The sequence below is a fragment of the Kwoniella botswanensis genome, chromosome 1 (assembly GCF_036426115.1).
Source record: "Kwoniella botswanensis chromosome 1, complete sequence".
In the NCBI taxonomy this organism is placed as follows: domain Eukaryota; kingdom Fungi; phylum Basidiomycota; class Tremellomycetes; order Tremellales; family Cryptococcaceae; genus Kwoniella; species Kwoniella botswanensis.
Window position 1 is genome coordinate 17,656,687 of NC_088599.1, and position 19,494 is coordinate 17,676,180.

At 44.3% G+C, this 19,494-nt stretch overlaps 10 protein-coding genes across 10 annotated transcripts; 8 read left to right on the forward strand and 2 right to left on the reverse strand.

Moving 5' to 3' along the window:
* Positions 1-88: 88 nt before the first annotated feature.
* Positions 89-1,740, forward strand: L199_006678 (uncharacterized protein; the record flags this gene model as incomplete). Its single annotated transcript, XM_064892376.1, has 2 exons — positions 89-767; positions 839-1,740. 2 exons carry the CDS (start codon positions 89-91, stop codon positions 1,738-1,740), a joined length of 1,581 nt encoding a protein of 526 aa, XP_064748448.1.
* Positions 1,741-2,119: 379 nt separating this feature from the next.
* L199_006679 (uncharacterized protein) lies at positions 2,120-3,469 on the forward strand (the record flags this gene model as incomplete). Its single annotated transcript, XM_064892377.1, has 7 exons — positions 2,120-2,142; positions 2,217-2,243; positions 2,559-2,676; positions 2,739-2,794; positions 2,886-3,147; positions 3,213-3,288; positions 3,351-3,469. 7 exons carry the CDS (start codon positions 2,120-2,122, stop codon positions 3,467-3,469), a joined length of 681 nt encoding a protein of 226 aa, XP_064748449.1.
* A 1,706-nt stretch (positions 3,470-5,175) lies between these two features.
* Positions 5,176-6,394, forward strand: L199_006680 (uncharacterized protein; the record flags this gene model as incomplete). Its single annotated transcript, XM_064892378.1, has 5 exons — positions 5,176-5,330; positions 5,434-5,522; positions 5,633-5,837; positions 5,922-6,190; positions 6,264-6,394. The coding sequence occupies 5 exons, from the start codon at positions 5,176-5,178 to the stop codon at positions 6,392-6,394; spliced, it is 849 nt and encodes a 282-aa protein (XP_064748450.1).
* Positions 6,395-7,308: 914 nt separating this feature from the next.
* L199_006681 (uncharacterized protein) lies at positions 7,309-8,652 on the forward strand (the record flags this gene model as incomplete). Its single annotated transcript, XM_064892379.1, has 4 exons — positions 7,309-7,406; positions 7,487-7,578; positions 7,648-7,864; positions 7,938-8,652. 4 exons carry the CDS (start codon positions 7,309-7,311, stop codon positions 8,650-8,652), a joined length of 1,122 nt encoding a protein of 373 aa, XP_064748451.1.
* Positions 8,653-8,963: 311 nt separating this feature from the next.
* On the reverse strand, positions 8,964-9,675 carry L199_006682 (uncharacterized protein; the record flags this gene model as incomplete). The annotated part of the gene is made up of 3 exons (XM_064892380.1): positions 8,964-9,258; positions 9,358-9,502; positions 9,579-9,675. The coding sequence occupies 3 exons, from the start codon at positions 9,673-9,675 to the stop codon at positions 8,964-8,966; spliced, it is 537 nt and encodes a 178-aa protein (XP_064748452.1).
* Positions 9,676-10,408: 733 nt separating this feature from the next.
* Positions 10,409-12,237, forward strand: L199_006683 (uncharacterized protein; the record flags this gene model as incomplete). The annotated part of the gene is made up of 6 exons (XM_064892381.1): positions 10,409-10,718; positions 10,783-10,817; positions 10,934-11,187; positions 11,290-11,569; positions 11,661-11,913; positions 12,008-12,237. 6 exons carry the CDS (start codon positions 10,409-10,411, stop codon positions 12,235-12,237), a joined length of 1,362 nt encoding a protein of 453 aa, XP_064748453.1.
* Positions 12,238-12,845: 608 nt separating this feature from the next.
* L199_006684 (uncharacterized protein) lies at positions 12,846-14,603 on the reverse strand (the record flags this gene model as incomplete). Its single annotated transcript, XM_064892382.1, has 2 exons — positions 12,846-14,426; positions 14,502-14,603. 2 exons carry the CDS (start codon positions 14,601-14,603, stop codon positions 12,846-12,848), a joined length of 1,683 nt encoding a protein of 560 aa, XP_064748454.1.
* A 359-nt stretch (positions 14,604-14,962) lies between these two features.
* Positions 14,963-16,153, forward strand: L199_006685 (uncharacterized protein; the record flags this gene model as incomplete). Its single annotated transcript, XM_064892383.1, has 7 exons — positions 14,963-14,998; positions 15,065-15,094; positions 15,176-15,229; positions 15,289-15,332; positions 15,393-15,492; positions 15,643-15,864; positions 16,034-16,153. The coding sequence occupies 7 exons, from the start codon at positions 14,963-14,965 to the stop codon at positions 16,151-16,153; spliced, it is 606 nt and encodes a 201-aa protein (XP_064748455.1).
* A 793-nt stretch (positions 16,154-16,946) lies between these two features.
* L199_006686 (uncharacterized protein) lies at positions 16,947-17,778 on the forward strand (the record flags this gene model as incomplete). Its single annotated transcript, XM_064892384.1, has 6 exons — positions 16,947-16,950; positions 17,042-17,090; positions 17,179-17,235; positions 17,324-17,393; positions 17,510-17,579; positions 17,693-17,778. 6 exons carry the CDS (start codon positions 16,947-16,949, stop codon positions 17,776-17,778), a joined length of 336 nt encoding a protein of 111 aa, XP_064748456.1.
* A 622-nt stretch (positions 17,779-18,400) lies between these two features.
* On the forward strand, positions 18,401-19,066 carry L199_006687 (uncharacterized protein; the record flags this gene model as incomplete). The annotated part of the gene is made up of 2 exons (XM_064892385.1): positions 18,401-18,868; positions 18,950-19,066. 2 exons carry the CDS (start codon positions 18,401-18,403, stop codon positions 19,064-19,066), a joined length of 585 nt encoding a protein of 194 aa, XP_064748457.1.
* Positions 19,067-19,494: the final 428 nt, after the last annotated feature.

Genomic DNA, 19,494 nt, shown 5'->3' on the forward strand with positions numbered 1-19,494 from the left:
CTTTCAGTCGACCGCAACTCAACCTCCCCCTTCACGCACCCTATTCAACTATCTTTCAACCTATATCTTTCCTCATCGTCTCATCGTAATGTCGTACTCTCCCGAAGTCTCATCTGTATTTGGTAGTCCCTCATCCTCCTCTTCCTCTTCTTCCCCTGACGTATATCATGCCGAACCATCTTACCGTCGACGAAGATCGCCCTCTTCATCATCAGAATCAGGCTCAGACACGGAGTCATCTCTCGGGGATATACCTCTTGTAAACCGACCTATCTACAGATCTAGAAACCATCCAGACATACCTTCTCCACCCCCTGCCGGACCTAGTGATTATAACGGTACCGCTAATGGTAACAGACGAAGGAATCTGGATGAGACGTTGAATGTTAGACGAGGTGATCAGAGGGGTTTATCGCAGATTCTTCAAGATAGGAGGAGAGGTCAACCTGATGGAAACGCAGATGCAGATGCAGGTGTGGGTGGAAGTAGGGATAGTCAACAACCAGCGGCAAGACCGTCAGGAAGAAGGAATACAATTGTGGAGGTTGATGATGATAGTGATGATGATATTGTATTTACTGGAGAGAATAGAAATCCAAATCCTAATCCTAATCCTAATCCCCCTCCTAACCTTCGACATATAATACGACGTGCTCAACAACCGGAAGCTCATGGAGCCATCAGAGAAAGAACGAATCAGAATCAGAATGCGCGGGGCATGATTTTGAGGGCTCCTTCGCCTGGCAGATTTAGGAGAATGATGGATGGTGAGTTGTCGACCCAGTCATCCTGGAACCTTTGGAGGTTGATCATGCTGATATTGTTTATGAAACATTAGAAATTGACGAGCTTCTCGATCGAAGAGGTGAAGCGCATGATGCGATAATAAACGATCAAGAAGACGAAAGACGACGACAAATCCTATCTCCACCTGTCGCGGTAACTGTTCCACCCAGAAGGATCGGTCTAGGTGGAGGAGGTTTGTTCAGACGTAATGCTCCTCCTCAAGCTCAAATCCCAGCTGACGAACTCAACGACGATGGGGCGCCTGGATGGCCCGCACATTTCCGACAAGTCTTTAGATTTGCCAATGGGAGAGGTGATCCCGATATGGCAGAGATGGAAATGGGAATCCATATTAGAGGATTAGGGATGTTCGGAGGAGGAATAAGACATCAACAACAACAAGAAGATATCCAAACGATCCTATCTAAAATATCTCCTCCGTCATATCCTAAAACAATGGTTACGAAAGGATTCACCAATGAGTTCGATATGGATTCTGTCGTTCGCAACGAACTTATTGAATTGGACGATGAAGGAAATATCATAAAGAACAATACAATCAACAAGAAGGAATGTTTGGTCTGCTCAGAATGTCATCTACCTCTATTGGTTTCTTCAGCATATAAATCGCCAAGCGATAAATTATGGGTATTGAGATGTGGACATTTATTAGATGAATATTGTTTAGATTCCTTACAAACTCCTCTAACCCCCCTAGAGGTATCTTCGGTCACAAGACATGAAACAAACGATGGAACGCCTGAAAAGAAGAGGAGAAGAAAGAATGCAAGTAGGAAAGTGAAGAAACCCGATCCTCCCAAACCTGATGAATATACTTTCAGATGTCCTGTGACAGGTTGTGGGAAAGAACATAAGAGTGTACATTTCGTAGATGATGAAGAGGGGAGATGGAAAGCTAAAGATGGTGAGGGAGCTTTACCTGCTTATGCGTAGATACGGGTGTGTCGAGGAGATGACCTCACGTGATTCATTCTCATTGTTCATTCTCGTCTCATGCCCATCGAACTAATGTTGTATGGTGATTATCAATATTCATAATTTGTAAAGGAATAAGTTCATGTACCCTAACGTGTGTATAATATAATACTGTACATCAGAGTAGTGATGATATCATTCATGTCAGATCCAAAGGAGGTCTGTGCGCTGATCAACATTGTCACACGAGGGTTGACTCGACTGACGTTTGGCAATGGTGGTAGTATAAAATGTCAACGCGGCTGCCTTCACCTTTCTCATCTTTCTCTTCATTCATCTACAGATCACTTCTCCCATCTTGATCAACTCCCATAACGAACAAGGCAAAGATAGCAAAATGTCTCTCGAAACACTCAACGTGTAAGCTTGCCTGATATGATACCTCCGTTGTCGCACGAGATAACTTAGCTTACAAACATTGTTTACCTGTGTAGCCATCCTCTCTCTGGATACTCTTTCATGTGAGTGCAATTAACCATACTAAGCTTAGTTTCTAATATGAGACAGTATTGATTCGATATTGGAGGACTTGAACGATCTGGTTCTTTCTAGACCTCAACTTTTAAATTTGTCTTCACTTTTTCCTGTGAACGTTTTTACTACGGGATATGTTTTGGACTATGCATCAGATTACTCGCCACCATATCAACTCTCATTCTCTTGTCACCTACTATCATTCTGCTTCTCCACGGCCACTCCTCGTAACTTACCTACTCTATCTCTCAGCCGCAACGAGGTGTTCATGCCGCTTATGACTTTGTGATCACATTTTCTAGCGAAAGGGAATCTCAACCTGAAGAAGATAATTCAGTTACTGCTCGACTCAAACGACTCGAAGATCAGTATGCTGAATCAGGTATAAGAAGATCAGTTGAAGCTATCATGCTGGTCAATGTGAGTCAGCTTAATCTCTCAACGCTCCGAGAGAAAGCTGACGTGAGATTGGTTTTGATCAGGTTCACGACTTCCCTCACGTATTGGTTTTGCAGGTTGCCAATGCATTCTATAAGCTGTAAGTGAGGGTACTCTCCTTCTTCTGCAATAACGTCAGCTCCCATCAAACCGACGACATATCTGATCAAAAGCTGATAGCAATTGCTTAGCCCCGGGGGATACCTTGATCCCGTCGAATCCGACTCTTCTGGTCTTATCACCCGACTCAACGAACAACTCGGTGTTCCCTTCACCCCGTCTCTCATTCATGCAGGTAAAATGACTGAAGTGCAAGGAATCACCACTCCCCTCAATGGGAATACCAAAATCACCGGTGGCGACGGTACACTCTGGATTAGTCCTGCAGGTGGAGATTGGAAAGTCGGTGACCTGTTGGGTACCTGGTGGAGACCTAATTATGATACTTTCTACGTCAGTTGACATGCGCTGAGCTGTGGGATATTTGCTTAGAGAGATAAGCTGACTCATTTCTATAGTATCCGTACATCCCTGCTCACATTTCTGAACCGAAAGAATGTAAGAAGCTGTACTTGGTCAAACTCCCTCCTAACAGTCAGTTTAGTTTCTTTTCCGTCGAATACGTGTTCGGGCTGATTTTGGGATCGACCCCTCAGAAACCTTCGCCGTTCCGGTCAATATGAAACTTCACGCTATCCCTGTGTATGAATTTTACGATAATGCGGCTAGGTATGGACCTCAATTCGCTGGGATCCCTTACATCCTTAGCAAGTGAGTGATCTCGCGACTGGGGCCCAAGTCAGATCTCGGATGTCCCAGACCGAGTAAGGGAAAGAGCATACGTTACTGACAATACTATTCCCTGCGGATAGGTATGGGATCTACCATCAACTTCCTGTCCTGTCGAAACCGAAGCCAACGGTGGTAAGCGATAAATAATGAAAGGACATCCGTATGCCCGATAACACGGGCATGTGAACTAAATTAACTCATGTTGGTATGGGATGATGTGGATGTGTTAAGCGAGGTTCAGGTCGCAGAATATCATAGTTGTTTATATGTTAGTCTATGTAATCGAATTGTCTCTTGTACTTGACACAGAGGATGGCACACGGTACTCTCGCAATATTATAAGTTATAGAGTTTGTTGTGATATGGCACAGCCACGCCGACGGCTCGTGGCTAGCGTTTAGTGTATGTGTGATCGGACATTGACCCTTCCCTTCGTGCTTTCGGCGTCGCACCGAGCTATGCGTGCTTCGTTTGAGACTTGTTGCATAGCAGGAGGTCATTCCACCCCGTGTAATCCTCGTTTGGTTAATTCATTGATCCGTTTTTCATTCGAGATCAAGATATATCTCGGAGTAGCGGTGTTGAGCAGGATCATTGACGAAATGTCATTAATGATGGTGGTCCGGGAAGATTGAGATGGCGGTTGTATGCCAGGAAGGTGAAAGGTTGATAACATAGCATGCTTAACGTTACTAACATGAGGTGCTGGGAGGAAAAGGTATATATAGATGAGTGTTTGAGATGGACCATTCGACACTTCACTTCATAACACTCAATATTCTTACATACCTCTCCAGCACTTTCCTACGAATCCCCCTTACCTTGAACATTCATCGTACCAGACATGTCCACCAAATGGACTTTACTGTTCGGAGCTACCACAGTCGGTAAGATACGTCTCGTGAATGCTCCCACGAAGCAAACAAGATACAGTAACACGTATAGAAATGGAGTGAATGCTGAAAGGAGGTTCAGCATCACTAGCTAGGGGTCATCTCCTTTGTACGCTCTTCACATGATCCAGGGAATGTAAAAAGAACGGTAAACTTAATGTACAGAAGAGAATCCAATTATTCGGTTCTAGCTTGGGAACCTTAATTCACTGTCATTGCAAAGTATGGTAATAACGCCGCGCTTGTTAGCTTTTGTCATCGGGGTTGATCATACAGCCCGCATCTTCGGCCTCTGATTAAGCTAATTAAGTTTACAATGTGACTATAGGAAACATCTGCATGGGGCACGAGATTATTGAAGCTCGTCTTTGCCTCAGTTAGCAATAAACCTTAAATTTCTTATCCATGTCAATTGGAGATTGACGGTTTGACACAAGATGTCTGTCTATATCGATCGAGATGTTAGACCCAGATAGTGCGGTACCACTGTGAATGATCTACAGGACCTTGGTCTCAACGAACTTCTCACGGCCATGTTCACATTCACATTCACACAGATGGTCTTGTGAATGTGAGCGTGAGATCGTGTCAGTATGTACTGGTAGCAATGCGAAAGAAAGGAAAGGTTCATAAGAAAGGGTCCCTTCCTTAGAGGGAACAACTCTTACCTTTCTCATACCAGATCTAATCAATCCAGCTCTAACCTACGCGAAAAAGCTATAAAAGGCTGGTATATTTACCAAACATTCGAGCCATCTTCATGCCAATAACTCAACTGCATACGAAATAACACAAGATGTTCAATAAACCCGCTCTCTTCATTGCAATCACCATCCTGAAGTTGATGGGATTAGTCCGAGCCGAAGGCGAGAACGAGACTACATCAACCAATCAAAGTCAATCGCAATCCGATTTGGTAGGCGCCTTGTCGAGTACGGTCGTGAACGCGCTGTATGTGTTCTTTATAAACTAGCATGCAACATCCTCATTCGTAGTACTGCCGTAATGATTGAATTGTTCGATAATTGATAGAAGTTGTTTGTGAACTCGATAGGATTTCTGACCAATGTCGAAACGCCCTCAAAGATACTTTCTCCCCTGGATCGGAGTTGGGTCAATGTCAATTCTACGAGGCTTTGACTGGTGAGTGGTGTATCGATCCATCATCAACCATACTATAACTCTCTACCCTCTCCCTTTCAGCACGAGTATTCGGTGGAAATTGTGGCTTATCGCATATGCTGTGATGTTAGGTGTTACCGATGACGCTTCACTCGACTCATACCTTACCACTGCCTGCGGGGCCGATTCATGTAGTGATGAGACACTTTCCAACGCCGGAAACGCTATTTGGACAGGGTGTGAAACAGAAATGGGATACGTGGGTATCACCAAAGAAATGCTTTTGGAAGCATTTGGTACTTACACGATCTCGAGGGAGATTGCATGTTTGAAAACGTGAGTTCTGTCCTCCGACCTTACCATTTATGTAGTCGTATGTGAATCTCCATAGACCGTGATTGACCAAAAGACCAATATCAGGAATGACGATTATTGCCTTACCGACTTTATTGGAAATATCCTCGGAACCCAATCTTCCTCTCAAGGTAACAGTTCTAATTCTGCACCTCGGACTGGTAATTACCAAGATATGATCCAATGGTATTTCTGCGACGAATGTTCAATCGCTTCGATCGATCTGGTATTGGTCCAATATCCCATATTGGCGCAAATCGATCTGGATGGAGGCAAGACAGTAGTAGATTATGTTAATGGGTATTGTTCCAATAAAGGTATATCAACGTCTACGGGTGAGTAATTCAATCACTCTGATATTGTGTTCGAATTGATAAACTGACTACCTCGACTGGTTTACCTCTTCAGATGGTACACTCCCTCAAGGAATTACCAAGACAGCTCATAATTCCACTTTCCCATCTACCAATGGGCTCGTTAAACGGATGATTACACGAAATATCGGTGTTCTCAAATCAAGATTTATGGGGATGCTTTAAGCCGTATCATATATGACCGTAAATTTAGAATGATAGATGCTCGATTTGATGGACATTTGGATAATAAGATTCAATAAACACTTCTTCCTTCTTCGTGATTATGTCATATACTTGTGTTTCATGAAAATGAAAATGTTCCGTAAGTGTACAGTACCATGTCTCTTCTGTATATAAAGTAATTCTGTTGCTAATGGTTCTTACCACCATCACCTGGATTCTCGTCATATCTTTATCTGGCGATCAATTGATATTTTTAACAACTTTTGATCGGACCTCACCGTCATACCTCATCCTATCTGAATAGGCACATGCACGCACCACTCATTCGACATGACATGCCGCACCGCCACACCCTAAAAAACGATTACCATTCAGGGTAACACACCACGTCATCTCCATCTGCGTCACCAAACGTCACTCTCTCTGTGTCGATCCTTGCCTCCTGTCTGGCTGTAAGTTATGTGGAGTGGCAAAGGGAAAGATGACCCCTCCTAAGCCGAGACTTCCTTCCCCCCCCTCATTAGCCTTCATTATACAACCGAGCCGAGACTTCTTGGTTGTCTAAAGGTTTAAAGCTTATGATGGGATATTCCTCCTTCTTCCTCTGACCCCACTCCCATTACCCCAGACCAGTAGAACCCTGGTTCATCATGACCTTTTGAAGATGTATGACGTCCAAGCGGTTCAGGATTCTTATGATTTTTTTTTTCCAAGATGTTCGTTCAATTTCGTTTGGCTAAACTAGCATTACGCATTGCTTTCTGCACACGAGTGTCATCGGAATCCTCTCGCTACAGGTATATAAATAAAAAGATGATAGATTCGACACATGTTTTTAACTTTCTACATTTATCTCAATTAAGCAAACGATACGATAGCTATCACTCACCTACATACACTTCGATCAAAGCAACATGAAGACCACCTCAGCTATCATCGCGGCTTCTGCCCTAGCAGGTACAGCTTATGCTCAGGCTAACGCTACTTCCATCGTACAGAATGGGTTGGGATAGTGAGTGCAACTCTCAGCTGCAGGTTCGTAGTGGCGACATAAAGGGCTCTAACGATGTTGTCTTTTTGAATTGGCCGTAGCTTGTCAGGAGGTTGTATTTCAACTGTATTGTCGTTGAGCGAGAGCAGTTCGCCTTTGAACCAGTGTCTCGATGGGAAATTATTAGCTTCTAGTGAGTCGATCGAAACACCATCAGACCTCAATCAGAGCTATCACTGATCAATATCATCCCCTACTATAGTTGTTACTGGCAACTCATCAATCATTGAACCAGTTGGAAATTACCTCGACGAATTCTGTTCATCCCAACCATGTTCCAATGAAACTCTCACCAACGCCACCCAAACCCTCTTGAGTGGATGTGCGACCGATTTGACAAAATTCGGATTGACCAACCAGACTGTTGAGTGGGCCGTTGCTCAATACCCCTTGGTCAGAGATGTATTGTGTTTGAAGACGTGAGTGGACACTTTCGTTATCCCTCAAAGTGTTTCGGTACCATAAAACTAACGTCATCTTCTAACTTAACAGTTCAAACCCATTTACCGGTAATGGTACTTCCTCATCCAACTCCACTTCTTTAACCAACTCTACTTCCTCATCCAACTCAACCAACGGTACCTTTTGCGCCACCTCCTTACTTACCGAGTTCGAATCATACCTTGGTGAACCTCTTACTCCAACCAATATCGCCACCATAGCTTTGGGAGGTAATAGCTCTGCCGTTGACGCTATCAAGTCCATCCCTCCTACTGCCCTCTGTGACGAGTGTATCTTTGGTGCATTGTCGTTGATCGAAGAACAATACCCTCAATTAGGCCAAATTCGAATTGGAGGAGACAGTACCGGTAACATCACCGTCAACTCATTCCTTGAACGAACTTGTAACGCTACTACCTCTGGTAACTTCACTGTACCTACCAACGGAACCTTGCCAACCAACATCACCGAATCAGCCGTCAACTCCACTTTGACTCCTGTCAACGGTACTGCCCCTCAAGCCAACTTGACCGCTGCTTTACCTACTCAATTCTTCCCCTCGGTTACCTCTGAACTTGCCTCGCTCACTGCTTCAGCCACCGGATCCGGAGCTGCTGCAGGTTTGATCTCTAGCGCTGAGAGTGCCGTCGCCAGTGCCACTGCTGCTACTGGTCCAGGAGCTTCTGACTTGGTTTCTAGCGCTTCAAGCTTGGTTGCCAGAGCTGCTGTCACCGATGTGAAGAAGAGATGGATCGGTCAACAATAAATGTAGTGTTCGATCACGATGGACTTTAGTCTGAATATACGGAAAAAAATGAAATATAGAACTTGCTTGCTATCTATCAGCTCAAACACGAAGAGCGAAATATCATGTATCCATAGTGCATCAAAATTTTATAGTATAATATCTTTGACATATTCACAGTCATATGCATTTGCATCTTCAACTTCTTTTGCTATAATATGTTACAACATTTAGACGGATAACAAATCTTGACTAACAGCCAGAAATCTCAGGTTGGTGACAGTATATCGATTGCCGATATGGGTCACCTCGCCGAAGTGATGGATGCGATCTCACAGATGCAATCCACCTTCACTAGGCTCGTCCAATGAAGAAGGGGCAGCCGATCCTCCACCTTGATCTTCCACTATATTTCTAGGTAATCTATCAATATCTATGTTCATACCCGAGTCTGTCCCATGATTTGTTGTCTGTGTCTGTGGTGGTGGTTGGGAAGAATGACCTGCGCCATTAGACTGTGATTTGGGTTGATCGATTGATAATCCATAATGTTCCAGTCGAGCATCTGAACCTAGTTTGTTGACAAGAGCGAATTTGATAAGGGTTATACGTTCAGATTGACTAGATCTGAGATACGCATTGTGAATGGAAGATCAGTCATACAGTATCCGACAACGTAAGAAGTGTGAATAGCCTGTGATGGATGTAGAGGAACGTAAAACTCACATCGTATCTTCATTCTCTTTATATGCCTTTCCTATCTCCCCATCCCCATCTTCCTCTTCTTTGCCCTCTTCTGAATCTAAGTACGATTTGAGGTCGGATTGGGTACGCTGCAAGTACTTGATTGAATTCTCCAAACGTTTGATCTCTAATACCACGGCACACACAGTCAGCCCTCTTGGGGGAACTTTATTAATCGCATGGGATATGTAGATTTTACTCACCGTTCACCAGTGTCTCTACTTCCAGACCCATAGCTTCCTCCAGAGAGAATGGTTGGGCATGTTTGGGTATAAATCCGATAGGTGCTGACGATGTCATCGCTGGGTCATCTAATTTGACGGAGCGAATTGCAGGATTTGAAATGATGGACGGGACGGTCTTGACACTTGATGTATTTGCGTGGGTTACTTGAAGAAGACAGGACGGATGATTTACTAACTTCAAAACATCACATGGGCTCACGAAAGAGGATAAAGTCAAAAGCTAGAAGTCAACTGTTGGTGAGATGCATCGTTGTCATACACTTCGACTTGCCCTCCACTATTTATGTCCACTCGATGGCCACCCCCTCTGAAGAAATCACAACTTGCACCACTGGGTCGCACCTCTGAACAGCTCCAAGTGTGCTCCATTGATACCACAGCTCGTTAAGTCCGCCTATACAGGCATGCAGTATGCATAACATATGTGTTAGGACGGCTGATGATGCGGTTCGGTTTGCAATCTGTTTTACAAGTAGATCGGCGGCGTTCAAATTGGTCGCGTGTCTCTTTTCTTCCACCTTGCAATCGAAAGATGACAGATTCCAGTAGACTGTATATCATCATCGTCATTCGTCTTCATCTTTCATCGCATATTAGTTCAGACGCCTCTTTGCATCCAGCCATCAAACGCACCATATCCAATATCAGCAGGATCATCCAATTGCTTGTCACAGGTTAGACGGATCTAACTAGTGCTCGTCACAATTAGACACTTACCCTCCAAGTACCTCCTCGCCACCTTCACCCTCATCCTGCTATCACTGTTATACCTATCATCGACGATCAGAATGCCTATCCCACCACTTATATCTTCAAACTTACCTTCATCAACAGGTCCATACCAAGTAGGCTACGTACCCCTCTCGCATAAACCCATAACACCCTTTTCGCACCCTCAGCCGACATTCGTCGAGACTGGATCTCCCGCATTGAAAGTCCACGATATAAGCTATTCGGTATTCTACCCTACCGATGCGAAGAGAGGGGCGAAGGGAGTGAGCTGGGTGCCGCAGCCTTTCTGGGGAGTCGTTAAAGGATATGAGCTGTTTTTGCAAGGGAAGACCGGACAGGTGTCTAGTAGAGGCATGAGGTGGCTAGGTGGGGTTTACCTTGATTTCACGAAATGTATATGCTGATGCTAGACTTTGATGTGATAATTTAGCTAGTACGTTGGGATACATAGCTGGTAGATTACGAGTGAGTATCATATCTTTATTCTCTCATCTGATAGTATCCACCTTTTGAATCCAGGCACTCAATATCAACCATATCTATCTTGAGTACTCGCTGATACCGCTGTTTTTCCAATTTAGATCCCAGTCCATCCATACGCCTCTCTCCTCCCTCCCACCTCAGCATCAGGTAAATACCCACTAGTGATCTTCTCACATGGTCTGGCGGGTACTCGACATACCTACTCCCAATTTTGTGCTGGTCTAGCTTCGGAGGGGTACGTGGTATTAGCCTTGGAACATAAAGACGGAAGTGGACCTGCTGTTTGTTTGTCGTCTGAGGAAGGGAATGGAGATGGGAAGGTGTTGCATTATATCAGACAGGGTGATATCAAGTGAGTATATACAGTACACTGACACACATGTATCACTCCAGCAATTTTAACAAACCGACACGATTTGCTAATAAACATCATATTATCGTGTTATCACTATAGATGGGCATCAGGTGAAGACAAATCCTTGACTCATTTCCGAGCTCTTCAACTCGATATCCGTTCAAGGGAGATCTACGAATCTTACCATACCTTCAAAAACCTAATCACAAACAACTTTTTGGAGGGTAATAACGCTTATAACATACTGAGCGAAGTGGGTGATAATAAGGAAAAACAGAAGGATGTAGAGAAGAAGAAACAGTGGATCGATAATTTGAAGGATAAGGTGGATTTTGAGGATTTGAAATTGACAGGACATAGCTTTGGAGGTGGAACAGTTGTAAGTCATAACACTTTCCGCACCCCAGAACCTATCTGGATTATCTCCACGAATATTCGAATATAGCGCTGATATACTCCCTTTCGATTAGCTGCACATCCTCCAAACATCTTCACCGGACCCTACCAACCTCCCATCATTACCTATCAAACATGCGATAGCTCTTGATCCATGGCTCGAACCTATCCCCTTACCATCCTCCTCTACCAAATCGCATCCCACCATGCCCCCTATACTAGTTATCAACTCTATAGGCTTTACTGAATGGTCCAGTCATTTCACTAGGTTGGTAGGTATGATCAAAAGTGCTCAAGGGAGTTTACTCAGTATAGTCGGTGTTGGGCGTGAGTGAATTTCTTATTCTCAGCAAGCACTCAGGAGTATGGAAATAAAAAATAGAAGGAGGAGCTGATGGAATGATAATTCCGTTACTTTTAGACCAATCATTCTCTGATTTCCCATTACTTGATCCCCGATCTCACAATTCCGCCAAACTGCTCTTAAATAAGATTCACGATCTGTCGACTTTCTTCCTCCAAGGGAAATTGAACGAATCTGTCGATGTGAAGGGTAAGGCAGTCGACGGAGGGAAGTTGGTTAAAGATGAGAATGGGAAATTGGGTGATAAAGAGGGTGAAGTGATTGTACATCTCCTAGGCAAGGAATAGATGATATAATGTATCTTGCAATAGAAAGACGGATTAGAGGTTAGAGTTTAGATTGACCTAGATCTAAGTATTTCATCGGTATTCTATATCCTATACACGGAGAAAATGTTGTCTGTATTCATATGTTAATCATGCACTTTGTACATTATTGACCGCAAACTGATTGATCTGCGACTGAGACGAGATCCAACGGGAATGTACCCGTACTCCTTGCTTATTGCTATATGCATAAACATATGATAGTTGATGTATGTTATACGACTATACAGGTCACTGCTTACTCAGACATTCGACCTCCCTTCCATCGTGCAACGGAATCTCTTTTCCTTCCATTTCCTTTTCGATGTGGTATTGTTATATGATTGATAGTTTTCTGTCTGAATTGTCCTTAACATGGGTACAGTGAACATCTTCCATCCACGTTGACGAATGTGTTCCTATGTTTTGTTATTGAATTTACAGGTGCGCTTCTTTCGCAATGAGAGTTTTTGGCGTTTGGCGTATATTTCAGGATCTTTTCTCCTGTCACAGTATTTTTTAGTGCTTGTCTGGTCGTCCACCTTGATGTATCCTTGATAATCGAATCATCCCATCACACTGTGCCATGTCTATATCCCCTCAAGTGCTCCTGGACCTTTCTTCCAGAACAACCTAGGTCTGAATCTCGTAGGTCTCATTTTCATTATTTCTCTTTCTTTGTGCTTCTCATCTGACCATCCTCTTAATCCTTCTCCGGTCCCATTCTTATAATAAGTCCCATCTCTGTTATCTCGCGGTGGAATACCCACACCCCTGCCTCCATGTGGTAGTGGTAGGCTGTTATTTGCTCTACCTCTTATACCCATCGCTTGTCCTCTTATAGGTCCAGTAGGGTTGATAGCGTTAACTCCAGTTAGGGGAGCTCTAGGTCCTGGTCCTAGTCCTGGTCCACCCCGTCCTCCAGTCAAGGGCACAGCTATTGGACCGTTGCCACTCCCCCCGTCAGTTCTTGCAGGATGTATCCTTTCGTTTCTCATTGGTAAATCCCTAGGTGGAGGAGGTATCCTCCCCAATCCGCCCGCACCACTTAACTCAAATATCCATCCCCCATCTTCTCGAACAGTCAAATCCAATTTCCTCCTACCATTAGCCCAAGCTTGTTCTTCCTGCTCCACCAATTCCAACAACTTATCTTCAGGTATGAAATGTATCTTCAATATATCACCGGTACCCTCAGGCCATTTAGTATTTTCTACTTTCTCGGCAACTTTTATGGCATCCTGCACAGAAGGGTATGTAGCGTACGCATGAGATTTCACGCCGGATAACCATAATCCACCATATTCCTCTGAAGCAAATGGCATTTTCGATGGAGGTAGTTTCGCATTTGAGGGTGAAGATGAAGGGGTAAGATAAGAATGTAAAGTAGAATGAAGCAATGGTCTCTTGAGGTTGTTAATGTATAATACTGAAGTGGGTGGTTCACTTATATGTGACAGGGTCGAAGGTAATTCGATTTTCTGTCTTTTCGATTTATCGTCAGGTGTATTTGATCGAGGTCGTTTCCTACTTTGTTCACCACCTTTTTCTTCTTCTTCCTCATCATCAATCTGCATATCCTCATCTTCGTCTTCAGCTCGTTGATTAGGTAAAGGTGATAACCTCTTTGGCGGACTCGGTGTAGCTTTCTCCAATGAGATCTCCTTAGTTTCCTGAGCAGCAACCACTTTTGCTACTTCATTATCCAAAACCTTAGGCTCAACCTGCTCTACATCTGTATCCGCTTTCATCTGATCATGAATCGTATATGTTTTCTCAGGATATCCATCAACCATAACTTTCCCCACTCCCACTTCCTGAATCTCCTCATTCTGCGTGGGTATAGGAGACAATCGTCTAGGTGGACTTGGGGTAGGTGATAAGACTGCTTTCGCTTCCTCTTCAGCTACCACTTTAGCTACTTCTTCATCTAACGCAGCGGGTTCAGTCGATATTTCATCTTTTGTAACATCGCCTGGGGGTGAAGGGTGATGTTGAGTAGAGGGTTCTTCGGGATATCCATCAAGCATCGTACGTCCTACACCCTCTTCCTGCTCTTCATCCTTTGTTGTTGTTTCCGTAATAGCAGCTTTGACATCCCCTCCGTTCGTAGCGTCCTCTTTCTGGGATTGGGAATCGGTGTCCTGGAAAGCTTGTAATCTATCTGCGAGCTGTACATGCGTGGATCCCCGTATCAGCTCACAGTCTGATTGAGCGGTGATTGGTATAGACGGACAGAGACTTACATCCTTCTTTAGACCCTTTGTCTCTAATCCTCTCTTCGTAAGCTCTTCCTTCAGTTCAGCTACTTTGAGCGATTTGACGTCGACCTGAGGGAACTCTGACATCTTCGATAGGTATCTATCGGTTGGGTATATGATCTTAGTTGATCTGGAGAAAGAAGTAGGATCGTTCACTCGGCAAGCTAGTATGAGCAGCTCGAAGGGGTGCAGTAGGTCGTTATTCCAAGTTACGGTGCATGGGTTTTGGCCATTAGCGGGATCAAATTCATCTGTAATGGGATTACAAGGGTATTACGATTCTGTTTGTTATTGCACAATACTTGCTCCTCCACCCTCTCTCGTGAACCGTGTCTTGACACCGTCCATCCACTTCCAGATGCGATCATAGACCGTCTTGCCCACAATCAACATAGGATACTATTACTGTCTCACCACATCCACACCAGAGCAGAGAAGAGCACATCATGTCAGCCGGTGCAAAACAGTACAAAGCCATAGGAGTCAGTTGTTCTCCGCCCTTACTCTGTCCAAGCTCGACTCGTAGCTGATGTGTTGACCCTCCTCAGGACGATATATGGAAGAGGACGGACAAAGTGGTATGTGTCATACATATGCAATCAGCTGAAGTATGATCGATATCTTCAATGAGTCAGCTGACTGAAAGACATGTATCATAGAACGCCGAACTGTTCACATTGACATATGGAGCTTTGGTCGTTCAACTCATCAAGGTATCTTTGACCGTCCCTATGCCTTCTCGTACAACGCTGATCTGCAAATATCGAAATAGGATTACGAAGATTATGGAGAAGTGAACAAACAGCTGGAGAAGATGTGCGTTCACCCTCAATGCCAGTGCACAGGTCAAAGCTCATTTTAATATGAAATACATAGGGGATACAACATCGGTACGAGACTGATAGAGGATTTCTTAGCTAGAACGGGATTACAGAGGTGTCAGAGTTTTGCAGAGACAGCCGAGGTGATATCGAAAGTGAGTGCAGCTTAGATACAATCAATCGTACTTGAAACAACTTGATTTTACATCCATCATCTTCCCTATCCTCTCTTCCTCGCCTGCTTGGACGATTACTTGACTACGATCTGAAGTGATTTTCGCTGACCATCACTCTTGTATGAGCAGGTAGCATTCCGTACCTTCCTTGGTGTTTCTCCTTCACTATCTTTCCCACCACCATCATCGAACCTGCCCTCATCGAATAATCTACCCCAGCCGAGCGAATTCATCTTAACATTCGATGAGAACCCTCTTGCGGAATTTGCGGAACTGCCAAGAGATGCCAGGGAAGGTGGTCTTTGGTTCAGTAATGTCCTGTGTGGGGTGGTTAGAGGTGCTTTGGAGATGGTAAGTGAATTTATACCTTTGAGTTGGCAAGATCAGTGTGGAGTATAGTCATCAAAGATGGGCGCGGGCTTTGCAAGCAAGGATGATCGTGCTGTTTCAGAATTCCTGCTTGTCGAATCTAGCGACACTTATAAAAAGTGCTGATGCAAATTGCTCTTTCATCTTTCAGATCCAGATGCAAGTGGAAACTCGGTTCTTGTCTGACGTGTTGAGAGGTGACGATTCGACGGAGATGTACGTGAAGTTAGTGAGGATATTGGAGGAGGAACAACCAGAGAATGATGAGTAGATCGCCTGAAGCTGTAGTCAGCTCTATATTGTCGTTGATGAGAAGACAGTGAAAGGACCAATTGTTATATATACCTCGTTGTTAGAACATGCATACGAACCGACGTTGATACCCATGAAATATAATCTACACTATATAAGCCTGAACCACATCAATGAATGTATGACTCGATTCGGTCATTCTGCATCAATGTAGATCAACTTATCGTTGAAGTGTTGGACAGAGTAGATGGCATACGTGCCGTACCTCGCTGCAGATCCATGATGACTTTGAACAAGTTGCGCGCCTATCCTCGTCTTCAATGCGACGTGACTGATTTGCCATCAACACATCCCCCCGCAGTTCTCGTACCGAAATAACCACCATTTCTATTTTTAGGTTTTTCCCACTTGCAAGGCTCCCGTAAGGATCATCAGATCTTCGTCATTTCCATCAATTCACCATTCCATCTGATTAATCAGGATGTCACGCTGCATAGCTTCCGTTCTATTTTTGTGACCATGTAGCCGGGAAACAAACGTTCCTATTGTGTGAAGCAGAGTCAAGACGTAAGGTGACGCAATCCCCCTCTTCCAATTCAATAGGAAATGAAGGAGTAGGTAGTATGACGAGTTTCCCATCAATGAATGATTCAGTACCTACTCAGGACCCAGACAACCTGTATACGACGTGGAGATGCGATAGTAAACTATATAAGGGCTGCACTAGTATTCGATAATTCTGTTTCCTCTTCCCTTCATCAATCCCATTAACGATACTTCACGAATAAACCATATACACAAGACGATACAACATGGGTGAGTACTACACCAGTCCGCATCCCCCACAATCTTCGATATTCGTCTTCACGTCGAGTGCACAGCTGATATCTTGAATGCTGTACTGTAGGTCTCTTCGATTACTTCAACAACGATGATTCGGGCAATCAACAAGTCTAGTGAGTTCACACTGCTCCACTCCCACAATACAATCACTAGTCTATCGCCCATCACAACTCGGACGTTAACGTGGATCCTACCTCGTAGCAACCTCGACCCAAACAATGAAGAGCACAAATCCAAGCTCTCTCACGAATTGATCGGGTGAGCAAGCTTTCTTTCATTCTCACTCTTCTCCTTATATGCACCTTGGCATCTCGCTGATGCAACGAATGTACCCTATGGCGCTTAGCGGTGCTGCCGGATTCGAAGCTATGAAAGCTTATGAGAATCACTTGAGAAACGAGGGTAAACCTCCTAACGTGAGTTCCAAATGACTGTATTCCTTCTTCTCATCAATGCGAAGATGTACCTCTTATCGAGTGGTATGGTCAAATTGCGATGGCTGATGGTGGTCTTACTCCTACTTGTCATTCAGCACGCCTTCGCTAAAGAGCTCATAGCTGGTTTCGCTGCTGCTGAAGTAGACAAGCTTTTCGAGACCAAAGGTGAGTCATGCGATTTATCGTAGCTTTTCCCGTCGTCAGATCACATACCTCAAAGGATCAGTCGACACCTTGTCATCCTGTTCATACAAGCTGATATTGAAATTTTCATTCAGGTCTCGACGCCTACGACAGAGAAGAAGCCAAGAGACATGCTAAAGCACAAGCTATCGAGGCTCTCAACCAATCTGGACAATACTAAGGTAGTCACTCCTCGATTTTTGAGTTCCCATTCATAGCATGACAGATTCCTGAAAGCGAGATGCAAACTGTTAAGAAGTTTTATTCAGACGACCTAAGAGATGGTGATGAGATGGCATTGCTTACATCAAGAAAATCTTCTCACCCAGAAGTACGTCCACCTTCATCCACCCTCAACACTCGACTGAGACTATGAGATCCCTGCCAAGTGACAGTCCCAAAGCAAGTCCTCTGACAGTATCGTCCTTTCTTGGTTCATGATCGATTATCATCCTTTACACCTTTTACTGCTGATCAATCCCACGTTTGAAATCCTTTGTTTTGAACCGTTCGTCTTGTGGTAAGGTAAGAGGATAGTATGAAAGGACTCGCCAAGTCGATCATTTGGTCACGGCGATCTTACGCAGTATGACCGATAAGTCAAGAAAGGTTCCAAGTGTTTTTGAGATCAAGGAGATCAATTGGAATTGCGTTACAACAGGTCACTAGGATTGAGAAGTACAATGACCTCCGTGTTATAACATTTTCTCTCCACTTCTCAATCTGTATGCCCTCGTGACTATCCATTTATCAATTTGCATCTTGAACACGGTACGATTCTAGGTCAGAGACCTTGGATTACTATGTTCTACCCAATTACCAATACATTCCTTACTTCCCTGGTATTACTACTCACCACTGTAAATAGTAGAGCACTACCTCAGGAAGACGGTCAGACACTTGACTCAGCCGCAGTAGATTCCTCATCTTTCCCTCCCGTCACAGAAGCTCCTTCAACTACCATCCCCGAGGCATCTTCTACCACTAGCACCCCTACCACTGCACCACCGACCACCGACACACCTCAGGTATTCATCGATGCCGAACGTGGTATCGCAGTGGATTCGCTGGACCCCTCAGGAGTCTGGGTAGATGATAGATGGAGAGGCTTAGGTAGGATGTTGAGGGCTTTCCAATTTAACGATACTTACTTGACCGAATATTTCCAAGCTTCTTTTTACCCCGTGGACAAAGATTGGAATAGACGGGAAGGACCGGATCCTAATGAGTATTATAGTTGGACAACAGGTGCGCCAACTATGGTAGCTACGGTAAGTCATCATGCAGTCCGCCCACAAATACAAGTAAATCTGTGAGTATGCTAATGGCACTGTATGAATTTCGAATTCTAGTGTACACTCAAGGTAACTGCCAGTCCCACTACAGATGTGACCTTGTCTATCAATACGGCGAGTTTAGCTACGCAAACTCCAAATGTGGATGATGTGGCACAGCTCTCTTGCCGTTAGGAGGGATGTGTTCGCTACTCTTGGATATTGAGATACTGTAAGGGGCAATACGATACGATATGATACGATGTGCAACATGTATCGACAGATTCCAAAGTCCGAACATTCTTGAGTTTCAGTCTTCTGCGTCTTTCTTTCCTTGTTCCTTCTCTTCCTGTGACGTTCTCCCCAAAGTTGGCCGTGATGGTGAGACGGGTGGGTAATGGAGGAATCATTAAAGGTAGTAAGAAGGGGAGAGAGAGGGGGGGGGGGGGGAGAAAAACAAATGAGGGGGGGATATAGGCGAGTCGGAGAGAAGAGGTAGGACGAAGCGTGGAATAACAGAATAACATGGCAAGAGTATTCGGGAATCAAATGAATGAGCCCTTCACAGGTAGTGCACAGAATCTTGACTGAGAATCTGCAAGTATGGCATGACTTCATAAAGG